This window comes from Scheffersomyces spartinae, assembly GCF_019049425.1.
Source record: "Scheffersomyces spartinae strain ARV_011 chromosome Unknown scaffold_11, whole genome shotgun sequence".
In the NCBI taxonomy this organism is placed as follows: Eukaryota; Fungi; Ascomycota; class Pichiomycetes; order Serinales; family Debaryomycetaceae; genus Lizanozyma; species Lizanozyma spartinae.
Window position 1 is genome coordinate 378915 of NW_025065058.1, and position 23360 is coordinate 402274.

At 39.8% G+C, this 23360-nt stretch overlaps 10 protein-coding genes across 10 annotated transcripts; 4 read left to right on the forward strand and 6 right to left on the reverse strand.

The window, feature by feature from the left end:
- Positions 1-183: 183 nt before the first annotated feature.
- On the forward strand, positions 184-3609 carry KQ657_000685 (uncharacterized protein; the record flags this gene model as incomplete). Its single annotated transcript, XM_043191517.1, has 2 exons — positions 184-191; positions 993-3609. The coding sequence occupies 2 exons, from the start codon at positions 184-186 to the stop codon at positions 3607-3609; spliced, it is 2625 nt and encodes an 874-aa protein (XP_043049160.1).
- Positions 3610-3763: 154 nt separating this feature from the next.
- SYF1 (mRNA splicing protein) lies at positions 3764-6025 on the reverse strand (the record flags this gene model as incomplete). Its single annotated transcript, XM_043191518.1, has 1 exon — positions 3764-6025. One exon carries the CDS (start codon positions 6023-6025, stop codon positions 3764-3766), a length of 2262 nt encoding a protein of 753 aa, XP_043049161.1.
- Positions 6026-6270: 245 nt separating this feature from the next.
- Positions 6271-7083, forward strand: VMA8 (H(+)-transporting V1 sector ATPase subunit D; the record flags this gene model as incomplete). Its single annotated transcript, XM_043191519.1, has 1 exon — positions 6271-7083. One exon carries the CDS (start codon positions 6271-6273, stop codon positions 7081-7083), a length of 813 nt encoding a protein of 270 aa, XP_043049162.1.
- Positions 7084-7166: 83 nt separating this feature from the next.
- Positions 7167-8077, reverse strand: BDH2_1 (SDR family oxidoreductase; the record flags this gene model as incomplete). The annotated part of the gene is made up of 2 exons (XM_043191520.1): positions 7167-8005; positions 8071-8077. The coding sequence occupies 2 exons, from the start codon at positions 8075-8077 to the stop codon at positions 7167-7169; spliced, it is 846 nt and encodes a 281-aa protein (XP_043049163.1).
- A 286-nt stretch (positions 8078-8363) lies between these two features.
- Positions 8364-9221, reverse strand: BDH2_2 (putative diacetyl reductase [(R)-acetoin forming] 2; the record flags this gene model as incomplete). Its single annotated transcript, XM_043191521.1, has 1 exon — positions 8364-9221. The coding sequence occupies one exon, from the start codon at positions 9219-9221 to the stop codon at positions 8364-8366; it is 858 nt and encodes a 285-aa protein (XP_043049164.1).
- A 425-nt stretch (positions 9222-9646) lies between these two features.
- On the reverse strand, positions 9647-13963 carry KQ657_000690 (uncharacterized protein; the record flags this gene model as incomplete). The annotated part of the gene is made up of 1 exon (XM_043191522.1): positions 9647-13963. The coding sequence occupies one exon, from the start codon at positions 13961-13963 to the stop codon at positions 9647-9649; it is 4317 nt and encodes a 1438-aa protein (XP_043049165.1).
- A 1403-nt stretch (positions 13964-15366) lies between these two features.
- On the forward strand, positions 15367-17073 carry HSP60 (chaperone ATPase; the record flags this gene model as incomplete). Its single annotated transcript, XM_043191523.1, has 1 exon — positions 15367-17073. The coding sequence occupies one exon, from the start codon at positions 15367-15369 to the stop codon at positions 17071-17073; it is 1707 nt and encodes a 568-aa protein (XP_043049166.1).
- A 286-nt stretch (positions 17074-17359) lies between these two features.
- On the forward strand, positions 17360-18879 carry RRN11 (Rrn11p; the record flags this gene model as incomplete). Its single annotated transcript, XM_043191524.1, has 2 exons — positions 17360-17363; positions 17459-18879. 2 exons carry the CDS (start codon positions 17360-17362, stop codon positions 18877-18879), a joined length of 1425 nt encoding a protein of 474 aa, XP_043049167.1.
- A 57-nt stretch (positions 18880-18936) lies between these two features.
- HRD1 (E3 ubiquitin-protein ligase) lies at positions 18937-20644 on the reverse strand (the record flags this gene model as incomplete). The annotated part of the gene is made up of 2 exons (XM_043191525.1): positions 18937-20186; positions 20638-20644. 2 exons carry the CDS (start codon positions 20642-20644, stop codon positions 18937-18939), a joined length of 1257 nt encoding a protein of 418 aa, XP_043049168.1.
- Positions 20645-20766: 122 nt separating this feature from the next.
- On the reverse strand, positions 20767-23223 carry KIP1 (Kip1p; the record flags this gene model as incomplete). Its single annotated transcript, XM_043191526.1, has 1 exon — positions 20767-23223. The coding sequence occupies one exon, from the start codon at positions 23221-23223 to the stop codon at positions 20767-20769; it is 2457 nt and encodes an 818-aa protein (XP_043049169.1).
- Positions 23224-23360: the final 137 nt, after the last annotated feature.

A 23360-nucleotide genomic window follows, 5' to 3' on the forward strand; every position in this document is an offset into this window, starting at 1 on the left:
TGACAGCATATAATAAATACAAAGCCTTGTTGTTAAGTTATATATAGATTGTCCATATTTAGAATTGTTATTGTTACATGGTAGTGCAATGTCACTTTTGTTATTGTTGTTAGTCGGGTCGAACGCGTGGTATCAAAACATTGCCATGAAACAAGAGTAGTGTATCGTCTAAGTCCGTACATTATGATCGTGTACGTACCAAAGACTATGACCAGGAACATAAGCATGAGCTTGAGCAAACGGTGAACATGAATAGGAAAATCTGCCTATGGTACTGTGTTGTCAATTGATGCTACGTATAAGGCTTCCACACCATACTCCATCTTACCGAGATACTTTCCACCCTCCCACCCCTTGTAATACACACGTCTACCATTTAGTGGTTTTACACCCCTTTCAGACACAGGACGTTCACGGTATATATAGCCTATACTGCATGTCGTTTAAGCTGCTTCCGCAGCCTGTCATTTCTGGATTACATAAGCAGAAGGTCAAGATTGCAGTATCCGTTTCCCTCCTCCATCACGGTCGTGCACACACCAATACCGTATCCAAGAGTTTCACAGGTGAAATAATAAAACAATCCCATATCAAATCGCCTTATAAACATATTTACTATTGTCCTTTAAGCTCCTCCCCCGTGTTGGAATTTCTATTTCTTCAAACTCAACTTGCTATTCAGGAGTTTCCAATAAATATTACCAGTCACATTTGGTCGCCATCATCGTCTTCCTCCACTGTTGATCTTCGTAGTAGTAAACAATAGCAAAAACAATCATAACAATAGTCTTTCGCTCAATAATTTGTTGTTAAATACTGCCTGTTATCATCCACTCGCTTTATCATCCACTCGCTTCCATCATCATGTCGAATCAACCAGATTATTATGATATCTCCATGGCTCCGAAACCGGCTTCGAAAAAGGCATATTTTCCCCGAAGAATAGCCTCGGGGACCAACATTACAATGAATAATAATAATAATAATAATAGTACAGGTAATACTATTACTACCGATTCAAATAACAATTCCGGTTACTCGTCATATTCAACTACTCCCTTAAATATTTCCCCAGTTTCAAGTAACTCCACCGCTGCTAAACGTCCCGGAGATTACTACATTCAGAGATTGACCCAATCGTCCTCTCTGAATGGCTCAATCAAGAGAAACTCAAATACAACTCTTGCTCATCCTACTAATGCGAGACCCAAGTCTGGTGACTCTATTACTTCGCTACATTCATCTACTTCATCTGATGACTCTGCTCTGATGGTATCTACTCCATTTGATTCCGGTGGTAATTCTAGACTCAGCTCCATGACCTCCCATTCGATCGTATCTGAAGGAGGTGGAGGTATTCTTAAGAATAATAGACCGCTTCCAAAGGCTAATATTTCGGAATCTGCTTCTTCTGCTGCTACATCTACTGCCTTTGCAGCTGATAATGCTATAGAAGAAAATGACGATACTTTTGAAGACCAAGTTAACACACTGCTTTCTACACTTAACTTGAAAAGTAATCTTAAAACAACTAGTGGTACTTCACGTTCAAACTCAACGGCATCTAATTCGTCATCAATGTCTTCCATAGCTGAATCACAAACAGGAGCAGCACCACCAAAGTATAATACTCTTAAGAAACGAGCAATGTCATCTCCTTCGTTGAATAGATCCCAAACTCAAAACAGTTCAGTTACCTCAGTCAATGCAAGCCATACCTCACTTACCCGGACAAAATCAAAATATATAAATCCTAAACAGTCAAAAGAACGTAAGCAAATGAGAAAGCAACGGTATGAAGAAAATATAGATGATGATATTCTTATTGACGACGACTTTGATCTTGTGTTTAATGTTCCTATCATCAAATCTAAAGATGAATTGTTTGTTTCCAATAATAGTCCCTCTAAGTTCCGCATGGCTTTACTTGATAAAGACGATCAAGGAAAATACAATATCAATGTAAAACCATGTCCCTTACCAGGACAGTTATCGAGATCCCTTTCAGATGTTAGTATGAAATTTCCTACCAATTCGACGCTGCTGCACCCCGTCCCAGTTCCTAATGCCAAGACTACCTCAACTTCAACTATAAATCACTTATCAAGTGAAAGTGTCATTGTTGAGGAAGATGCAGATTCAGATGATATTTCACAACCAAGTCGATCTCCACCACGTATGGGAATTGGCCGTAGATACAGCATCACTGATCTGTTTGTTGAAGATGATAGTGAGATTTCACGCAACATATCTCAATTCTATAGTCTGCGGTCTGCTTCTTATTCACGGATCCTTAAGATAAATCGGGAGCAAGAACTCATATATAAACTTCCCGCTTATGTGAGATCACAATCTTCAGTCGAAGATCTTCATCTTATGTCTAAGGAAAAGTTGGAGTTAATTGATCAAACACGGCCAATTCACCTTCCACCCAAGGGAGAGGGAGATAAGTTGAAGCATGCTAAGGAAATCCAAAAGATTATCACTACCATGGAATCAAATACTAAATCTTTGAGTGAAAATAGAGTTAAATCCAATGGATATAACGTTACAAACCTGAAGAGATGGGGAGTAATACATGAAACCATAAATGATGGACATAATTTGTTTTCCCGTAATGATAAGAATTATCTTCGGAAACTAGCTTGGGAATCAACGTGCCCTGAGAACTTTAGATTACAATTCTTCCAGACAGTTCTTAGATACAACCATCCTGATACACTGGATATTTTAAAAGAATTCCAAAAGTCTGAGATAAGATTATCTGAATTGAATGCTTCGTTCAAGAAGGATAAGGACAATGAAATTGATCAAACTGTGAACAAGATTAGCGACAGACCTTTATTCAAATGCTGTTTATCTCAAGCATTGAACCATGAACAATTTAAGTCCAACTTGAAACAATTGATATATTTGAAGACTGTATCATCTTATGGTCTTGCTAAGCATGATGATATTTTCCTTTTACCAGCACTTTTGGCAGTTTTCTCCACGGCATCTATATGTGAATTATTTGAGCTTGGTGTTCTTATTAACGAACAAATATTAACTGCAGAGTTCTTTAATCAAGGAAATACAGCATTTGGTAAATGGAGTGATTTGAAACAGTCGTATTCAATTTCTTCGTACCTTTATAAATCTCTTGGTAAGTTTCAAGATTTGAATGAGTTTGATAATCTTACTACTTTGGGAGTATTGCAATTAATTTGTCAATTCAACGATCAGATGCCTCTTTCAATGTCAGCACCTTCAACTCCATTATCTAATACCATCAGTGCGTTTTCTCCTCAAAACTCCAGACCAAACTCGGTGGAGGCCATTGAATACATTCCTACAAAGCTTCAGGGTACTATCACCATCTCTTTGATCACCAGGTTGTTACAGGTGATGGTTGTGTATGGGTATACTGCTAAAACAAGTATCAAGAATAACGTCAACATCATTCAATGTTTGGTGCTTGTAGTGGAACAATACTACCATATGAATTGGATGGATTTAAGAGAATTAATACAATTAAATAAACTGGTGAAGTTGAATAATTCAGCAGATTTAGACTCTAATTTGGAAGCTTTTACGGACAAGTGGATGACGGCATTCAAGAAATTCTAAATTGGAGTATTATTGGGTTTTATTTTATTATATTTTATTATTATTGTTATTTGGGATTTGGGTGGTTCTTTATATTATTACTATGGGACAGTCACGTGACTCTCCTCTTTTCGTTCGCTATTATTTTTATTGTACTTTACATGTTGATATGGGTTTAGTCCATGTCCATGTCTATTATGTCTGGGTTGACAGCAGCAGGTTCTAGTTCTTGTTTGATTTCACCCCCTTTAACTTGGTCAGACTTTATAAAGCCCATAGGATTGGCTATAGGCTTATCCTCAAAAGCCTTAGTGAGTTTCCGTTTATGTTTGAGCATTGCTTTATAGGTTTCGACATTGCCATGGGCCACTTCAAACTTCTCCCAATTGGACCATGTGGATTGCAACAACTTAGGTGGTGTCAAACCGGTGACAAACATGTACAATTGTCTAACTCTTGGGTATTGATTTTGGGAGGTTTCAAAGTCAATAAACGCTTGGATAAAGTCCACGAGATCCATTAGGGCTAATTCCTTATTATTATCGTTGATTATCTGTTCCATGTATCTTCGATACTCTGAAGGATCATTCAAGTCGTCGAGCTTTGCTATCAAAAGACGAAATATGTCTCCTTTATCTTTGGAGTCAGGGACTAATGTCGCACCCCGTTGAAGACATTTGATGGCTTGGACAACAGAATTCATAGTTTTGGCTTCAAAGTCTGCTGCAAGAATGATAATTGGCTTGAGAAACTTACCTGGAAGATCATCGATGCACTGATTGAAAACATCGCGTATTCTTTCTGGGGCAGACAAAGATGAAGACATGAGTTTGGCCAAATAAACATTCCATATTTCAAATTTGATGGTTGGTTCCAACTTGAATAAACGCAAACCGTGTTCATATACACTGAATGCCCGTTCATGATAGCCCCATGCTGATAAGAACATTGCATAGCCCAAGATGTTGACTACCGTAGCAACTTTCCTGGTTATCATTCGTTCGTAAGCATTAACAACAGTGTTGATTTGAGACTCGTCCCCTTCAGTGACACCCGACTCTATCAAATCAATGTAATATTCCCATACCTTTAAGTTGCTGGCGATCTTTGCTTGACTCAGGTCCTTTAATATGTCGTCTAGAATCTGAATGGCTCTAATGTCGCAGTCCATTTCAAGTAGTAGATCACACCAACTGATGTATATTTGGGCAAGCTCGTCGCTGGATTTGTACTGGGACTCAACTGCCTTGGAGAAGATCAATTCAGCTGTCGTGGTATCTCCATTGGAGGAATAGACTTTGGAATAATTGATCCACAATTCGGGTAAATTGTGGTTATTATAGGAGACATATTTCAAGGGGTTTATAGTGGAGATGGCCTTAACATAAGTTTCCAAAGTACTATTCATATCTTCTTTGACTATTTCAAGTCTGTCAAACCAATAATCAATGTTATTAGGGTCCAGTCGAAGTAGAACGTCATTCATCATCAAATGTCGTGAATCTAAGAGTTGTTCTAGTTTATGCATTCTCAAATCAAGTTGACGATAATCTCCTTCATCTTCTTCAGCGTCTAGCCTTTTGGTCAATAGTCTCTCTTCAAATCCAGTATATGTATCGTAGAGAAGAACAAAGTCCTTCACTGTCTTGCATGTCTTGATACCTAAATCAAATAAATGTCGCACTTTACCGATGTCTTGCAGCAGCGACATAAAGTACAACGCAAGCTTCAAATGAACAGTAGCCTCTTGATCAGGAAACTCTTTACTTAACAGGAAAGCTATGGTTTCAATCTTTTCATCTAAACCATTACCACCATAATTTTTACCCAGAAACAACTCCATCATTTCACTCCAGATTTGAATCTTTGTTCTTTTCAAGTATAGTCCGAGTCTAGTGAAATGTCGCGAAAGTCGTGTGTAAACCAATAACAGCTGTCTAGTATCTCCAAACTCGGCAAGCTTAAGTATCACTTGATCAATTGTCCATAGTTCGGGGTCCCCCACTTTACCATTGAGATCTTCGTCAGTGGCATATTCCAAATACCGTAGCACAATGCTAGTGCCAGTGAGCCCCCCCGCCTTATCTGCAAACCGTAAATATTGTTTCCAAATACTCAGATGCTCTTCCAATGGAACAACCATTAGTGCTTGATTGAATTTTAGTCTAATCCATGAGATGTCTGTAGACTTCCCGATTAGGAAGGCCAAATACTCGACCCAGACCTCGCTGTCAGTTACCAAACTCGTCACCGCTTGCTGATACACTCTTTCGGTCTCTTCATCTTGAATGTTGGCGTCCTCAACTGCTGTCTTTATAAAAGCGGTCCAAACAGGCTTCAGTTGAGGCCATCGCGATACCCCTTCCTCAAATGCGTGTAGTTTGGCGTTGATGTCGGTTATTTCGGTACACCTTTGTAAGAATTGTTCTTCCGACATGTCATTATACAAGCAAATAGTATATTTAAATAAATATGAATACCTTGTAAGTAGGAATATACGATGGTTGTTTGTTAGCTTGTATACTCAGGATGTCTTAAACAGTTTAGTCGTGCCCGGCCATGGTGGTAGCACTGCTCAATTTTTCGTTGATGGGAAAGTCTGAAAGTCAACGATGATAAGGAACGAAGATAACCTTTTACAACAAGTGTCTGAGACTGCTTGTGAGTTTTAAACGATATAAAATGTCGGGAGCTGGAAACAGAGAACAGGTGTTCCCCACACGGATGACGTTAGGGTTAATGAAGGTTAAATTGAAGGGAGCACAACAGGGCCATTCATTATTGAAGAGGAAATCTGAAGCCTTAACTCAACGGTTCAGAGACATCACGCAGCGGATCGACGACGCCAAAAGAAAGATGGGTAGAGTCATGCAAGTTGCGGCCTTCTCATTGGCCGAGGTCCAATACGCTACCGGAGACAACATCGGTTATCAAGTGCAAGAGTCTGTTCAGAACGCACGGTTCCAAGTGAGAGCCAAACAAGAGAATGTCTCGGGTGTTTATTTACCCACTTTCGACAGCTTTATTAACGAGGATATCAACGACTTCAAGATGACCGGTTTGGGTCGTGGGGGACAGCAAGTTCAACGAGCCAAATTGGTGTACACCAAAGCTGTAGAGACGTTGGTGGAATTGGCTTCGTTGCAAACGGCCTTTATAATATTGGACGAAGTGATTAAGGTCACCAACAGACGTGTCAATGCCATTGAGCACGTGGTGATCCCCAGAACAGAGAACACCATTGCATACATCAATTCTGAATTGGATGAGTTGGACAGAGAAGAGTTTTATAGGTTGAAGAAGGTGCAGGAGAAGAAGCAAGAGGCTGTTGCTGCTGCTGAGTTGGAAGAGAAGGAGAAGAAGGAAAAGACCAATGCGGTTAGGGTAACCAAGAACCAAGCTGAGGGAGACATTGTCGCAGAGGTTTCTGAATTGGCTGCTGGAGATGATTCAGGTAACATTTTAAAGGAATCTGAAGATGACATTATCTTCTAGGTTCTATTACTATCTTCTAGTTTTATTTGTTCAATTCTGACGACTTTTTTTTCTCTTATTTTCTTTATTCAACTATATACTAATTACGGTGCACAGTATCCACCGTCAACCTTAATATCGGAACCTGTGGTGTATGTAGAAGCATTGGAAGCGAGATACAAATATGCACCAACCAATTCTTGTGTCTGGCCTTCTCTTCCCATGGGAGTAAGCTTGTGCCATTCAGATTTGATGTCCTCACTGACAAAATCTGAAATTTCGGTGAGTATATACCCCGGAGAAATAGAATTCACCCGGGCAAAGCCGGCCCACTCCACAGCCAATGACCGACCTAAATGCAACACAGCTGCTTTGGCCGCATTATAGGGGGCTTGCAATTGAGGTACATTAACAATGTGTCCAGACATAGAGGCAGTTAAAATTAAAGATCCATAACCCTGTTTCTTAAAAATTTGTCCGACAATTTTAGCGCAATAGTAGAGGGCTTTCAAGTCGATATCAACAACTTTATTGAACAGATCCCACCCTTTAGCATCAATCGATGGTCCTTCAGTCCAGGGAATACCAGCATTACAGACGAAAACGTCAATTTTCCCAAAATCAGACTCAATAGTCTTTATAGTGGTTTCAACCAGCTCAGGATCAACAATGTTACACTTGTAAGCCTTGACTTTAACTCCATAAGTGTCTGCTAACTTCTTAGCTTTATCATCTGCATTATGCGAGTTATACCAAATGGCTACATCTGCACCGGCTTGTGCGTATGCTTCGGCCACAGCATACCCTATACCCGTGGAGGAACCGGTAACTGAGCATACTTTACCCTTTAATGAGAACAAGTCCATGACATTAGTAGGTAATTTGGGTTGAGGTCTTGGTAACAGTCCAATGTCGTGAATGTAAGATGTCATAATAAATAAAGCTTGTGTCTAGTAGAGATTAGTTTAATGTATAACTGAAAGCAGTTAAAATAATTCTGGAAGTCACCTTGCATTTAAATAAATATTCCGCATACAAGGTATTCCACACTCCTATTATACCCCCACTTATACCCCCACTTAATTCAACATGCGTAGTTGTGTTGCTATAGTGGGGTTTTGATTCGGAATGAACTATATTTCTGGGAGGTTCCATCGTACAGGAATGACGTAATGCAGGTCTCCGAAATTGTTAAGCCATCATCAGATTATGGAACACCGAATATGGTGGAAGGCGACATAAAAGTAGTATAACAAAATCTATTAATCACAACACTTGACTATAAATAAAAGAATCTTTCTTTAGGTGGAACAATAACCTCCATCAACAATAATGTCGGTACCAGTGGTAAAGTTAGCAGCATCGGATGCAAGATAAAGATATGCACCTACCAATTCCTTTGGAGTTCCTTGTCTACCTTTTGCAGTCAATTGGTACCAAGTACTTTTAATGTCTTCTGGGACAAAATCAGACAATTCGGTATTGATATACCCGGGAGAGATCGAGTTCACTCGAGCAAAGGCAGCCCATTCGACAGCCAATGACTTTCCTAAATGTCTGACAGCAGCCTTGGCAGCATTGTAGCACGCTTGGAAGTTGGGCACATTTACTATATGACTAGACATTGACGCAGTCATTACAAGCGACCCAAACCCTTGCTTCCGGAATTGTCTGCCGACATGTTTAGCACAGTAGTAGACCCCATTAACATCAACATCCATAACTCTAAGCCATTCATCGTCACTGTCTTGGTCAATTAAGGCACCAGAAGTCCAAGCAATTCCGGCGTTGGCAACGAAAATGTCGATTTTTCCAAACTCCAAAACAATTTCTTCAATAGCACGTTGGACTTGTGCAGCCTTGGTGACATCAACGGTATAGAATCTTATGTCGGTCTTGGGATACCGAGACTGTAATTGTCGCAAATTTTCATCATAAGGTGAATAGTCAATGATTGCCAACTGATCCAATTGAGCCTGACAGTAGGCTTCACAGACAGCAAAACCAATGCCCCTGATACCACCGGTGACAACTGCGGCCTTCCCTTTAAGAAGGAAAAGGTCTATAATGTTGGTGGACAGAAATGCCGGAAATGCAGTAGGTAAAGCCCCGACTTCAGGGTTAACCTTGGATTGAAGGTCTACGGTTTCAACGGTCATACTAAGTGTAATTTGCAGACACAGCTACTACTGTTGATGAAGAGTAAAGTATATCTGGTTTGTTGTCATCGTTCTTGTAGCCGACTTTTATACTCTTCCGCTACGAATCTCGGACGGAATGACTATTTTCTCAGATGGCACATAGATGTGGCTCATCGGGGGAATACGCGGAGTCGTGTTTGACAGCAGAGAAATTCCCAACAGAAAGCGGCAACCGCCTGACAGTTATTACAACGTCTACGTTTTGGCTTCTCGTTAATTACGAGCATAAGATGGCTCTTCAAAGTCGCCATTATCGTAAATTTGCAGTGTGTTATTGATGTAGAATAAGCCAGTTGTACATTTGCATACATATACATAAAAAAATAATAAAACATTCCAAGCATAATCTATACAGTCACGTGACCATATAAGTTACTATAAGCTTAATCATGCTTAAAGTCATTGGCAACTAAATGAGACCGCTCACACATTTGCTGGAATATGGAACCATTGGTATTGAACAAATTCCATGGAGTATCAAACTCAACACACGTACCTTTATCCATAACCATGATCTTATCGTAATTGATAATAGTCTTCAACCTGTGGGCAATACAAAGAATGGTACAATGGGAGAACTCGCTTCGTATAGTCTCTTGAATCTTTGCGTCAGTTTCGTAATCCACAGATGAAGTAGCTTCGTCAAGAATAAGTATCTTGGAGTTCCGAACCAAAGCTCTAGCAAATGTAATCAATTGTCTTTCACCCAATGAAAAGTTGGCACCGTCATCTTCCACACTCTTATCTAAATGGAATTTGTCTAGACTGGAGTCATCACCGTCGCTGGAAACCACCTGCAGTTTGACTTCTTCTAATCTGGAAGAATCAATTAATCCGGTTCTCCGTAATGCATCCCAAAGAACCTCATCACTGTACTGACCAAAGGCATCCAAGTTCTTCCGAATATTCCCCCGAAAAAGAACCGGGTCTTGAGGAATAATCGAAAGCGTACTTCTAACATCGTGCAACCCGAGTTGGGCAAGATCAATCCCATCAATACTAATGGTTCCGGATTCCAATTCAACAATACGGAATAATGATACCATGATAGACGATTTCCCGGCCCCAGTTCTACCACAAATACCAACCTTCTCACCCAGGCCGACTTTAAATGAGAGGTTCTTCAATACCAAGGGAAGATCATCTCTGTATCGTAAGTTGACGTTATCAAAGGTAATTTCTGCCTTCTGTGGCCAATCAGACGAAGGTTTCAACTCCAACTTCTCATATACAGCTTCCTTAGGTAACGCATAAGCGTATTCTCTCATTCTTTCCACGGAATTCATCTCATTTTCAACTTGAGTATATGTGGAAACAGAAAACGAAAGTTGGCCCATAATCTGAAGCAAATAAGACATCAATAACCCGGTCGAAGCCGCCCCCACACTGAACACCCGGAAGACACATAATAACGAAACAATCAAAAGGATGAAAAACCCAAGAACATCCAAGCTAATACCCAACCATCTTTGATTAGCAACGACAACATAATAAGCTTCATTCATGGTGTTAATAAATTGTCTATTACGTTCCAAAAAGTCTGGCTTCCGATTATATGCTCTGATGGTGTCAATACCATTCAAAGATTCGCTGAAATTGCTGTAGACAAATGACCGATTCACAGCTTCTAATCTCTTCACTTCTCTATTGGATGCCTGGTAAAAATCAACAATAACGTAGAACATAAGTCCAAGAAATGGAATGGCAATTCCAAACCAAGGGACGTAAATGATACAAAGAATCAAAATTCCAATGATACTTGCAAATCCAAAGATCACCATTCTCACCAAGGTCCCCAATTCATTGTCCAACACATCTGTATCCTTGGTGAATCTGTTCATGATTCTCCCCATTGGTGTGGTATCAATATAGCTCATTGGAGTGTGCAAAACGTTCTTAACTGCAAGAATATTCAACACCACCGACGCCTTGTTGGTGATGTAGACAATCAAGATAAACTCAACAAACAACAAGAACAACGACACAAAGGTTAACATGATATAAATCCCAATGTAGAATCCAGGAGGTCTATCAAACTTCAATTCGACCCAATAAGTTAACCACACATTGGTGAACAATTGAGAAAAGGTTGCAAGAGTGATAAAGAAGAACATTATCAGTAAATAGCCAGGCACAGTGAACGATTTCGAACCACACTTGACATAATCTTTCAACACATCAAATTGCACTCTATTAACAGCTCTTGATTCATCTTCATATAATTTACCATCATCAAAGTCTGGCAGGGTATCATCAGCCTTCTTATAATCATTATTAAAGTCTTCATCATCATCAGAATAGTCTCTAACTTCAATAATTGTAGCCACAGCTTGACCACCTATTTCAGACTTCTTCTTTGTCTCTGTGGAATATTGCATCAAGTTCTTGAACCCTTTGTTCTGCGAACTTAATTCATCGAACAGACCAACACTGATAGTACCATCACCATTCAAGAACACGATTCTATCAGCTGCACCAATCAAAGACAATTGATGTGTAGCCAAGATCCTGGTCTTATCCTTCAATAACCCTAATATACAATTGTCCATAATGTGCTTACCAACCCTGGCATCCACAGCACTTAATACATCGTCCAACAATATGATATCCGAATCAGCATAAACGGCTCTAGCTAAGTTTAATCTGGCCTTCTGACCTCCTGATAACGTAACACCACGTTCACCGATCTCGGTTCTATCACCTGCACTGAGTAAGTCAAGATCACTTTCCAAAGAACAAGCATAAATAATATCCTTATACTTCTTTTCCTCGTATGGTGTACCAAAGGTAACGTTTTCTCTGAATGTAGCACTTTGAACCCAAGGACTACCGTAACCAAGTAAGTCACCATTGACATTAACGGACCCATCAATCTTCTTCATCACTCCAGATAGTGCATGCAATAATGAAGATTTACCTGAACCAATTAGCCCAGTTACAACAATAAACTCCCCCTTTCGGACATTAAAGTCCAAGTTCTTCAACCCTGGGAATCGGGTATTCTTTGTTGTTTCTGTGGGAGATTTAGTGGTTATATCATTCCCTAAATATCTTTCTTGTCTTAGACGTTTTTTCTCTTCTTCCTTCTTCTTCTTCTCTTGTTTGATTTCCTTTTTCAGTTTCTTCTTCTCTTCTCCTTCCTTCTTCTTCTTCTTTGGATCATCTTCATAATCGGGGAACTGTTCCCATTCAAAAGAAGCATTCTTCACTTCAATTGCAAGACCTTGCTTTTCCATTTCCTTAAGTTTACCTCCACGAACAGAATAATCACGTTCGTTGAAATTCAATTCCGAACTAGCAAGAAAGTTGGAAACACGACGTAACGAGATCCAAGCATCTGCTCCAGTAGCCAAAGCAATAGGGATCATAATAACTTGAGATGCCAATATATTAATCAATGAAACCGAAGAGAAAATGGCTGCTGGATTAGATCGTTTCTCTTTATCCACTCCATACAATGATAAAAAGGTAACACAAGAAACTAAAATAGGCATTCCAAAAGCCAAAGCGGTGATTAAATCCCGAATAACTTGCATTTTGAAAATATTAACCATCTCTCTCTTTCTTATGGTTGAGATCAATTTATGATAAGCACCTTCCCAAGAATAGAACTTAATGATCTTTAAATTCGTTAACACTTCCTTAATGCTATCGACTCTAGAGTCTGTGAACTTGGTAGCCTTCCGACGGTACCCCATCATCACTGCTCCTAGAACACCAAATAAGATAAGCAATATGAAAACAAGACCAACTCCAACCAATGAAATGGCTCCGATGTTGATGATTAATATGACAATACAAATGGCGAAGGGAATTGGGAATGTAAGCATGAATGGTTGGAAAGTAAAGGCGAAATCTATTCTATTGATATCGGTACCCATTAAAGACGTGAGTTTTGATGAAGTGAATTGAGCTCTAGCCTTGGCATCAGATTTAAAAGCTTTATCCAATATAGCTTTAGCTAAAACCCCCTTAGCTGAAGCACCAGTAAACATAGCTCTGTAGAAGTAATGATTGAAAAATAACCCACCGACAAGAGTTAAGAGAGATGTACCCAAGGCATAACCAACCCCTTTACCAGCACTGGGAGCCAAACCAAGCTGTTTCAATTCAACAAAGGTAATTAATTTCTTAGACAAAAGTGGTGCAACCGTAATACTTGAATTACCAATGGCACAAAGGATCATCGACAACAGATATTGACCTTTAAATGTCAAAAACATAGACTTTGGACCCAATAAGCCCGGGGCTTCGAAATCAACTAAGATTTGAGAACATTTCACAGGATCATCTTTGACTTCATCATAATTAAGACCATCTTCTTCACAAATGGCTTTGATGAATTTAATTCTTTCCTCTGCCAAAAGTCTATAGAATATGACTTCGAATCTTTCTGTCATTTCAGTGACTTCAATCTCCGGAGTTAACAAAAACATATCTTCCTGTTCTAGAGTTCTTTTATAGCCCTTCTTAAGGATGGGGAACAACCACCAAAAGAAGATCTTGGAGATGATATTGGCAGACTTGGCGGGATACTCTGTTCTTTCTTCCGGTAAGGGAAGTGGAGGCACAGATTTGGAGAACAACCATGATAACTTTCTATGTTGAATCTTCAACTGTTTGTTACCATCATTCTCCAAGTCCTTACTTGACGGCGAGATCAGAGAGCTTTTGGACACTGAGTCTCCGACTTCTTTCATTGTTGGAGAGCCATAAGGACTTTTATTCATAATAAGAGGATGCTTGGTAGTCTTTTTATTATTGTGAACGTTCAAATGTATGGAAAATGCTTCGCCTTTTGTTACAGTTTTATAATACTTTTCTTTGCCTTCATTTTCTGTTGCATGGAGTGGCCTTGCTATACGGCGCCGTGCATCCCAATGCGGTATACGGCCCATGCAAGATTGAACGGAAATTTTGCGAAATCAGCCATTGGAAAATATCTAATCATCACTCACATGTACGTTGATACTATATCATGGTTATGGTGGCACAAGCAACTCAACTGACTTGACATGACTCAACAGTACAGTACCTGACAGAACTGAACTTGACTCGACTGAACTGAACATGACTCGACTGAACTGAACATGACTCAATTGAACTGAACATGACTCGACTGAACTGAACATGACTCAATTGAACTGAACATGACTCAACTGAATTGTTGCTGACCTTCAAACGGTGTTATCACAGACGGCGATAGCACGGCGGAAATGAAAAATATCAAACATCAAACAATAGACACGCCTATCGCAAACGTGTTGGTTTACGGTCAGACTATGGTGGCAAAACTTTTACCACCAATGCACTAAGACGTTTAACTTGAGCAAGTTTAAATTATCAACACGTTCATAACATCGGTGGCAAATAATCCCACATACATTCGACGAGATCAGAATGCAATCGTAGCAATGGCAGAACGACATTAATCATTGTAGTCACCGTGGAACGTCATTGATATGTCGCCATACACCTCTTTAGTAATGGCAGCAATTCGCCCAAGATAATCTTTGTCCATAACAATACCTTGGCCTACGAAATAGTACCATAATATGGGCGCTTATTGTTGTTTGTTGTTGCTATTACTAGTGTGGCACCTAAATTGTTGCGACCGTTTTTGTAGAGTACTATTCTCGGGGTTACCTCCGATCAAACCCGGATAGGATACTAGTTAGGCGACTAAAATTTCCGGGGCACGTTCGAATGGTAGTGCCGATATATCCCGTGTTCGATTCCCGATGAGGTGATTCACGCTCTACCTCAAGCTCATATTGCTAGTGTAAACCCATTAACCAAAGATTTAATATAGAATACTGATGATTTAAACTCTTCCCAAAGTCTGTATATCCTCCTCCTTCAAACAGTTCTTCCCTTCAAACAGTTCTGCGGTCTAAGAGTCACCAGGTTCTTGGTTCAACCAACCCTGTCGAAACTTCTCGAATCGAAAATTTTTCAAGCCGTCCAACTCCGGAACTAATTCTGGGGTGAAAAAAAAAAAGGTATAAAGAAACTCTCTTCTTACTTCAATCATATAAACAACCATAGGAGGCAATTGATAGGCCAAATCCAAGTTAATTGATTGATAGAAACAAAAACAAAGATGTTGAGAAACAGCAGCCGTAGTTCCTTGAAGCAGTTGGTGCGTCATTACTCTCATAAGCAGTTAAAGTTTGGTGTTGAAGGTAGAGCAGCCCTTTTAAAAGGTGTTAACACTTTGGCCGATGCTGTGTCAGTTACTTTGGGTCCAAAGGGTAGAAATGTTTTGATCGAGCAATCCTTTGGTGCTCCAAAGATCACCAAGGATGGTGTCACTGTTGCTCGTGCTATTACTTTGGAAGATAAGTTTGAAGATTTGGGTGCCAAGTTGTTACAAGAAGTTGCTTCTAAAACCAACGAATCTGCTGGTGATGGTACTACTTCTGCCACTGTTTTAGGTAGATCCATCTTCACTGAATCTGTCAAGAACGTGGCTGCAGGTTGTAACCCTATGGATTTGAGAAGAGGTTCTCAAGCTGCTGTTGAAGCTGTGGTTGAATTCTTACAACAAAACAAAAAGGATATTACCACCTCTGAAGAAATCGCCCAAGTGGCCACTATTTCTGCTAACGGTGACACTCACATTGGTAACTTGTTGGCTCTGGCCATGGAAAAGGTTGGTAAGGAAGGTGTCATTACCGTTAAGGAAGGTAAAACTTTGGAAGATGAATTGGAAGTCACCGAAGGTATGAGATTCGACAGAGGTTACATTTCTCCTTATTTTATCACTGACACCAAATCTGGTAAGGTTGAATTTGAAAACCCATTGGTTTTATTGAGTGAAAAGAAGATCTCTACTATCCAAGACATCTTACCCTCCTTGGAAATCTCCAACCAACAAAGAAGACCATTGTTGATTTTGGCTGAAGATATTGATGGTGAAGCTTTGGCTGCTTGTATTTTGAACAAGTTAAGAGGTCAAGTTCAAGTTTGTGCTGTCAAGGCTCCAGGTTTTGGTGACAACAGAAAGAACACTTTAGGTGATATTGCCATTTTAACTGGTGGTACTGTTTTCACTGAAGAATTGGACTTGAAGCCAGAAAATGCCACTGTTGAATTGTTGGGTAAGGCTGGTTCTATATCCATCACCAAGGAAGACACTGTAGTTTTGAACGGTGAGGGTGCAAAGGAAAACATTCAATCCAGATGTGAACAAATCAGAACTGTTATTGACGATGCCGCCACTTCTGATTATGAAAAGGAAAAGTTACAAGAAAGATTGGCCAAGTTATCTGGTGGTGTTGCTGTTGTCAAGGTTGGTGGTGCTTCTGAAGTTGAAGTTGGTGAAAAGAAGGATCGTTATGAAGATGCCTTAAACGCTACCAGAGCTGCTGTTCAAGAAGGTATTTTACCTGGTGGAGGTACTGCTTTGATTAAAGCCAGTAGAACTTTGGATAACATCAAGACTGCCAACTTTGACCAAAAGTTGGGTGTTGATATCATCAAATCTGCCATTTCCAAACCAGCCAGAAGAATTATTGAAAACGCCGGTGAAGAAGGTGCTGTTATTGTGGGCAAGATCTATGATGAACCTTCTTTCAACATTGGTTACGACTCCTCTAAAGGTGAATTCACAGACATGATTGCTGCTGGTATCATTGATCCTTTTAAGGTTGTCAAGAATGGGTTAGTCGATGCCTCCTCTGTGGCTTCATTGTTGGCTACTACTGAATGTGCCATTGTGGATTCTCCTGAACCTAAGGGTCCTGCTGGTGGCGCTCCTCCTCCAGGTATGGGTGGTATGGGTGGTATGCCTGGTATGGGTTTCTAAGTGAATAGCTCGCTGATCTACATTTATAAGTAATTTCGTCGACTCCTTTTGTATATAGTTTATTTATTTGATGATAACAGGCGTCGACCTAATACACAAGCAATTATGACATGTAATAAAAGTAACTGTTAGACAGAACCATATACATTTATGTATTCCACTGTGCAGGAATGTACTTTTGGTAGCGCTGGTTATTCATCGCAGTAGCAGTTAAAAGTTAAATGTAGCATGTATACGATCTTAGTGTTGCATTGCAGCAGTGCTAGTTATACAGACAGACGCGTCTATGGGTTGATGTTTGAACGCGTGGATGTCGACTCCAATGCTTCGAATGTGCACCGGAAAAACAAGCGACTCCAACGACTATTGGACCGATATGTGGAAGACAGAACAATCAAACGACTACAACAGCTGAAACATAAGGCGGCCAAACGAACCGTTGAGCAAATTCGACACCAAGTACGTCGTGGGTTGCAAAAGAAAATATATCCTGAAGAGACATATGAAACATGGCATAAACGAGGGAAGCGCAATGATGAGCTACTAAGTACTGGTGGTGATGATATTATTGATCAAGGTACTATTGATGATACTGTTGATGATGATGATGATGATGATGATGATGATGATGATGATGATGATGATGATGATGATAAAGTCGTTCCTATGCATAACAGTGGTCTACAATACTGGACAAGGACCAATTTTCTCATCAAAACTAAAGGGTTTGAAATCCTTCCAACGTCTAATGAAACCCTTGGATTCTGTGACAACTCACGAATCAATGTCATGAACCATAACATCGACAATATCAAGACTCTTGTTCATTTGAATGTACTTAGGGGAAATTGGGACTCGGCCTATAAACTCTTTTGTTTATTGATTCGAATCCCCAAAGTAGATTTACGGTCTCTTTGGCCGGTGGGGATTGAGATCCTTCTAAGAAAGTTCAATGATAATGATAATGATAATGATGGTGATGATAAGACACAACTTTCGAAACACCGGATGTTCTATGAATGGTTGAGTTCATTTCTTATCCTTTATAATTATCAGCCATCATCAGATTCAGAGTCATTAAGACTCCCCAGAAACATCTCTGCTCCCGTATGGAGATCAGGATCCAAGACTCATACACCACTTTACGTGACGGGGTTCCTATGGCAGCTTTTAATCGATGGAGAATATAAAACATTGAAGGAAAAGGTCGATGAGCTTCTTCTAGAACCCCCATACAATGCAGATGGAATGTTTTATTTCTTGAAAGTCATCCTACACCTTTATGAAGCTGTGGAATTAGTTAATGAGTACCATTCGTCACGTGATTCCCATGTACGTAATGACGTACTTCTTTTGGTATCTTCAATGGAGCAATTGGTCGATAAATGCATGGAATTTGAGTTTGAGGTTCCGCCACAATGGTTCCAGGCACAGACTGAGACCTTATTAAAGCACATCTCCGATGATCAAAAGAGTAAACAAAATTCTGAAAGGTCGACTGGAGAAGAGTCTGATGACGGTGAAGAGCCTGATCAAAAGTCTGATAATTCCGATACCAAGGATAACTCTGATGGTTGGGGTGATATCTCATCAGACTCTGATAGTGAGTCGGAAGAAAATGGACTGGCAAGAACTGAAAAGGAACAGACTCCGCTATCAGAACCAGTCCCATATGACGGTTGGAGTGACATTGAAGACGATGCTGAAGACGACGACGACTTCATGAGAAAGAATAATGATAATGGAGTCTCTGTGGATGACGACAAGCAACTGAATGAATTGGAGTTTGACTTTGATTTTGAATGAATCCGCATATGGCAGCATATACTAGAATATAATAAAATAGAACAAAATTGACTAACGTTAAGGATCGTTATTTTCATCACCATTGGTCTGAAGGAAAGCTCCGGAGGTTCCCTGGATTTCATATGTAGTAGTCGTTGTCCCATTTAATCTTCTTAAGGGGAGTGCCATCCAATGCTTGGGTAGAAACAGATTCAGATTTACCCTGACAACCAAAGGATCAACGGGAGAAGTTCTTGTGGAGGTCAACAAGATAGTTTTATCATCGACTGCCAGGTTCGGTATACTTTCTGGGTCTGGAGGAGTCGTCGTGATAGTGACTATTTCATTCGAATTGTTTGTCTCTGGTTCTTGTTGTGTGGGTTGAGGAGCCATTGGTCGTTCCACTGGTTGAGCTTGAGCTTGAGCTTGAGCTTGGGGTGGTGGTGAAGCAGTAGTATCAACAGCTTCTCCTATCATGACTTTCCTACGACACATGGGACAACTATCTGAACGTTCTAGCCATTGTTTCAAACAGCCCATGTGAAGAATATGGCCACACAATAATTTCTTGGGGTATCTTCGTTTGGTCAATGGTTTATGAGAGTGTTTCCTGTCGTACTCTTCCACTGAAAACATTATTTCAAAGCAGACAATACAAGAGTTATCGCCTTGAGCCAAGTCTTCTTTCGAAGCATTTTGTATGGACGTTTCCAAGGCATTGGCTGCTATAATGTATTTCCGTAAATGGATAATCTCCTTTAATATTGCCTTTAACGAGAAAAAGATTCCTCCTAAGCACGTCAAGGGGAACTCTTTGGTGAACACGTACAATAAATACATCATACGACAGTTTGCCATGAGTTCTAAGAAAGAAGCAGTGATCTTGATCCCCTTAACATAGTAAGTTTTGGCTTCCCAGATTAGCTCATCATTTTCATCATCAACTTCAGCTTCATTTTCATCATCAACTTCAGCTTCATTTTCATCATCAACTTCAGCTTCAGCATTTACGCCATCCAGCTCAAAGTCCTGGTCCTCAGTGTTCCGAGACGGCGTGTAGTACCACGTAGTCTCATGCAACATGACAAGCAACTTGGCGACTTTGGCCAGTGACAGAATCGTCATAAGCACAAAGTGGAATCCAAAAGTAATGAGGGTGAGTTTCTGATACTCGTCAATGTCGTACAACAACACCGCCCCTGCTACGTACTCAAATGCCGTCAACAACACTGAGATCCAAAAGTTGGGGTTCACCACAAAGGCCAACGCCACCTGCTTACGTGACGTGTACTCGTGAAGATTATTCAAGATCCTCGTGGTAAAGAGATCTGTCCGGTTGTCCAATATGACGTGTATGAAACGACAACTGAAGGTAATGTTGGTGAAGATCACCATTAAAATGGTGTTGCCCTCACTGTAAGAACTGGTGGTCAGTATAAAGAAGGAAATCAAGTAATTGGTCATTCTTTCAGTACATAACTCAATCTCGTATGACGTTAGGGTGCCGAAAAGAATCCATACAATAATCAAATCAATCATTAAACATGAGGTGATTATCCATATGTAAGTTATGATAAGTTTATCCCCCGTAGTAATATCCATGAGAATCCCTAACCACGAACTGTTGGTGGAAAGAGACCCGTACACCGATCCAGCCATTATCGACCATATCCCAATACCAAATAGTAGTATCTGCCATCTTATAAATATCATTGTGGTGGCATTGAATATCGGGAGAGATACTTTGTTACTATTATACTACTACGTTTCAAATAGCACCATACATACTTGTGCGCTACCAACCGTGTGTGCTACTAATACTACTGGTGCTACCATGTTTGTCTCCATATAAAGCTGTACCTTATACTTGCATACACAATTAATATATTAATCTTGTTATTCTATTAATTAAAAATTCTCAACTTCCTGTAGCACCTTGCGTTTCTTACCCGAACCCTTTGAAAGTTGGGGTATCAAGCTGCGTTTAAGTAAATTGTGTTTCGGTGATGATGATGATTGTTGTTGGGGTGTTTTTGGAGGTGGAAGCTTTAACGGTGAAGTTATAATCTTGGACTTTGAAGGTGACTGTATTACATCTTCTTCATTATTGATATGCTTTCTGAGAGCCTTTAATGCTATTTGTGAATCTGAGATTATTGTAGTGGAATTCTCCTCATTGGCTTTGGAGTTCCAACCCAACTTTGATGTCTCTTGTCTTAAAGAATTCATGGAATCATCAAACTCATTAAATGCTTCATGCGGTAGGAGGATCGACTTTTGAGCTTGTTTCTTTATGGAAACTACCTCTGAAGTTGAACTCTTTGTAAATGTATCTACCCTATGAGAAACCTCTTCCCGTTCTTGTTCATGATATGCCTTCATTTGTGATTGAATGTTCTCGTTCGAGGCATAAATTTCAGATTTAAATTGATTGAGATTCTCAATGATCTGCTCTTGAACATTCTCTAGTAATCGTTCAATTATTTCCTTATTGTCCATGCTTGGAGGTTGTTGAAGAAACTGCTTTTGAATATAAGTATGAAACGTACTGCCTTGGTTCTTGATGTTAGTTGTGGCATTATCGACTTCTCCACTTAACCGTGTGTTCATACGTAGCAATACCAGTTCTAAGATCTTATGATTGTTTTCTTGAGCTCTATCGATTTCTTTCAATGATACGTTCTTGAATGTGGTCAACGTATTAATCATTGATCTTTCCATATCGGATTTTTGTTCTGATTCACTAACAACTGCTTTGATTAAGGAATCAATTGCCTTATGTGCTAAATGTGATGAACTTTCGAGTTCCTTCTTATACGAACTTCTAGCCAACTCCAAATCCTTTTTTATATCTTGTATTAACATCTTATCAGCATTCCTTTCTTGCTTAATCAGGTTTATTTGTGCTTTAAGTTGAGCTATTTCCTTTGATGAAATATCAAGCTCGGATCGAAGTACTTGAGCTTGACTATTGAGTTTCTCTCTTTCATTCGTTAATGTATTCATCTCACGCTGATGTTTTAACAATAGCCTGCTACGTTCAGTGGATGCTTCTTTCAATTGTATCTTAAGTTCTTGTATTTCCTTCTTCATGGACTCAAAATTGGCCTCATCTAGGAATATCCCATTTTTTCTTCTAGTAGCCCTAAGATCAGCTTCTAATCGGCTAATTGTATCACATAGTTCCCTCACAAGATAAGTCTTAAGCACTATGTCAGATTCTGATGTTGATTGTGGTAAATTTTGAATATTTTTCGCTCTGCTAGCATAGTCTAATGTCAGTGAGGTCTCATTTGAATTAGCCAATGCAGGTGAAATAGTTGCAATCAAAGCTGTCAGTGTATGACCCCCTAATGAATCCTGAAGTATTCGTGTTAATTTGGACTCTCTATATGGAATATGAGATGATGCAGATGCAGATATTATTGGTACAGGATTAATATTATCAGAACCATTTGCAGATGCTAAACTGTTTATGACTCTTCCAAGTGCTAAAAGACTTTGATTGATATTCCCGGCTTCCTTAGCGCGAGCTGAATCAACTCCGGATTTATTGATATTTTCTGAGCCTGCTAAATCAACTAAATTTAACTTGTTGGTAATAAAATAGTCACTATTGGGGTCCTTACGTTGGAGAACCATAGTAAATATTGTGTGTGACCGAGATGAGTGGTCATTAAGCTTTGTAGAAGCGGTTTTCCGACGTCGTAATCCTTGTAGCAATGATTGTATAGCACCTTCAGAATCAACAACTACCTTTTCAGTCAAATTGACCACTCTAATTGAACGAGATTGTTTATCCTCGACTATTCGTAATGGCATTTGTGTTGCAGATCTTTTCATATTAGTAGTAGAAGGAACATTTTCATCCAGAAGAAGATCTGTAAGCATTTCATTATAAATCTCAAGGTATGACACTGTGACTGAATGATCTTTTGGTGGAGATGTCTTTAGATTCTCAAAGAGTAGTCTGATAAGTCGAGGAATAATCCCAGATTCAGATTGTTGCTCGGGTACAGATCCTGCTGGTCCACACATGGTATAAGTCTTCCCAGTTCCAGTTTGACCATAAGCAAAGATGGTAGCATTGATGTTCCTACGATAGAAGTCTTCAAACATAGGGACGGCCACATTTTCAAAAATGGTTTGTTGATCTGCCTCAGGTCCAAAGGTCTGATCCACTATATAAGTCTTGCCGTGTCCTATTGAATTGGTATTCATAGTAACATAGGCCTCATTGGTGGTGGTGTTTCCCGCGTTGTTGTTGTAATCACCATCAGCCATTTCCACCACCACGGGCGAGCACTCTTTCTTCTCTCGTGTTGTGCGGCCGCGACACCGCACGGCCACTCTTATATGACCCATTGCTGTAGAAGAAGAAGATGGAGGTGTATGGAGGATGAGTATGGAGGATGACCTTGTAGAGATGGTGGTTGGTCATGTTTGTTTGTTTACTAGTTTAAATATGTATGCAGGAAGATCTTAGTCACGTGACTAGTGTA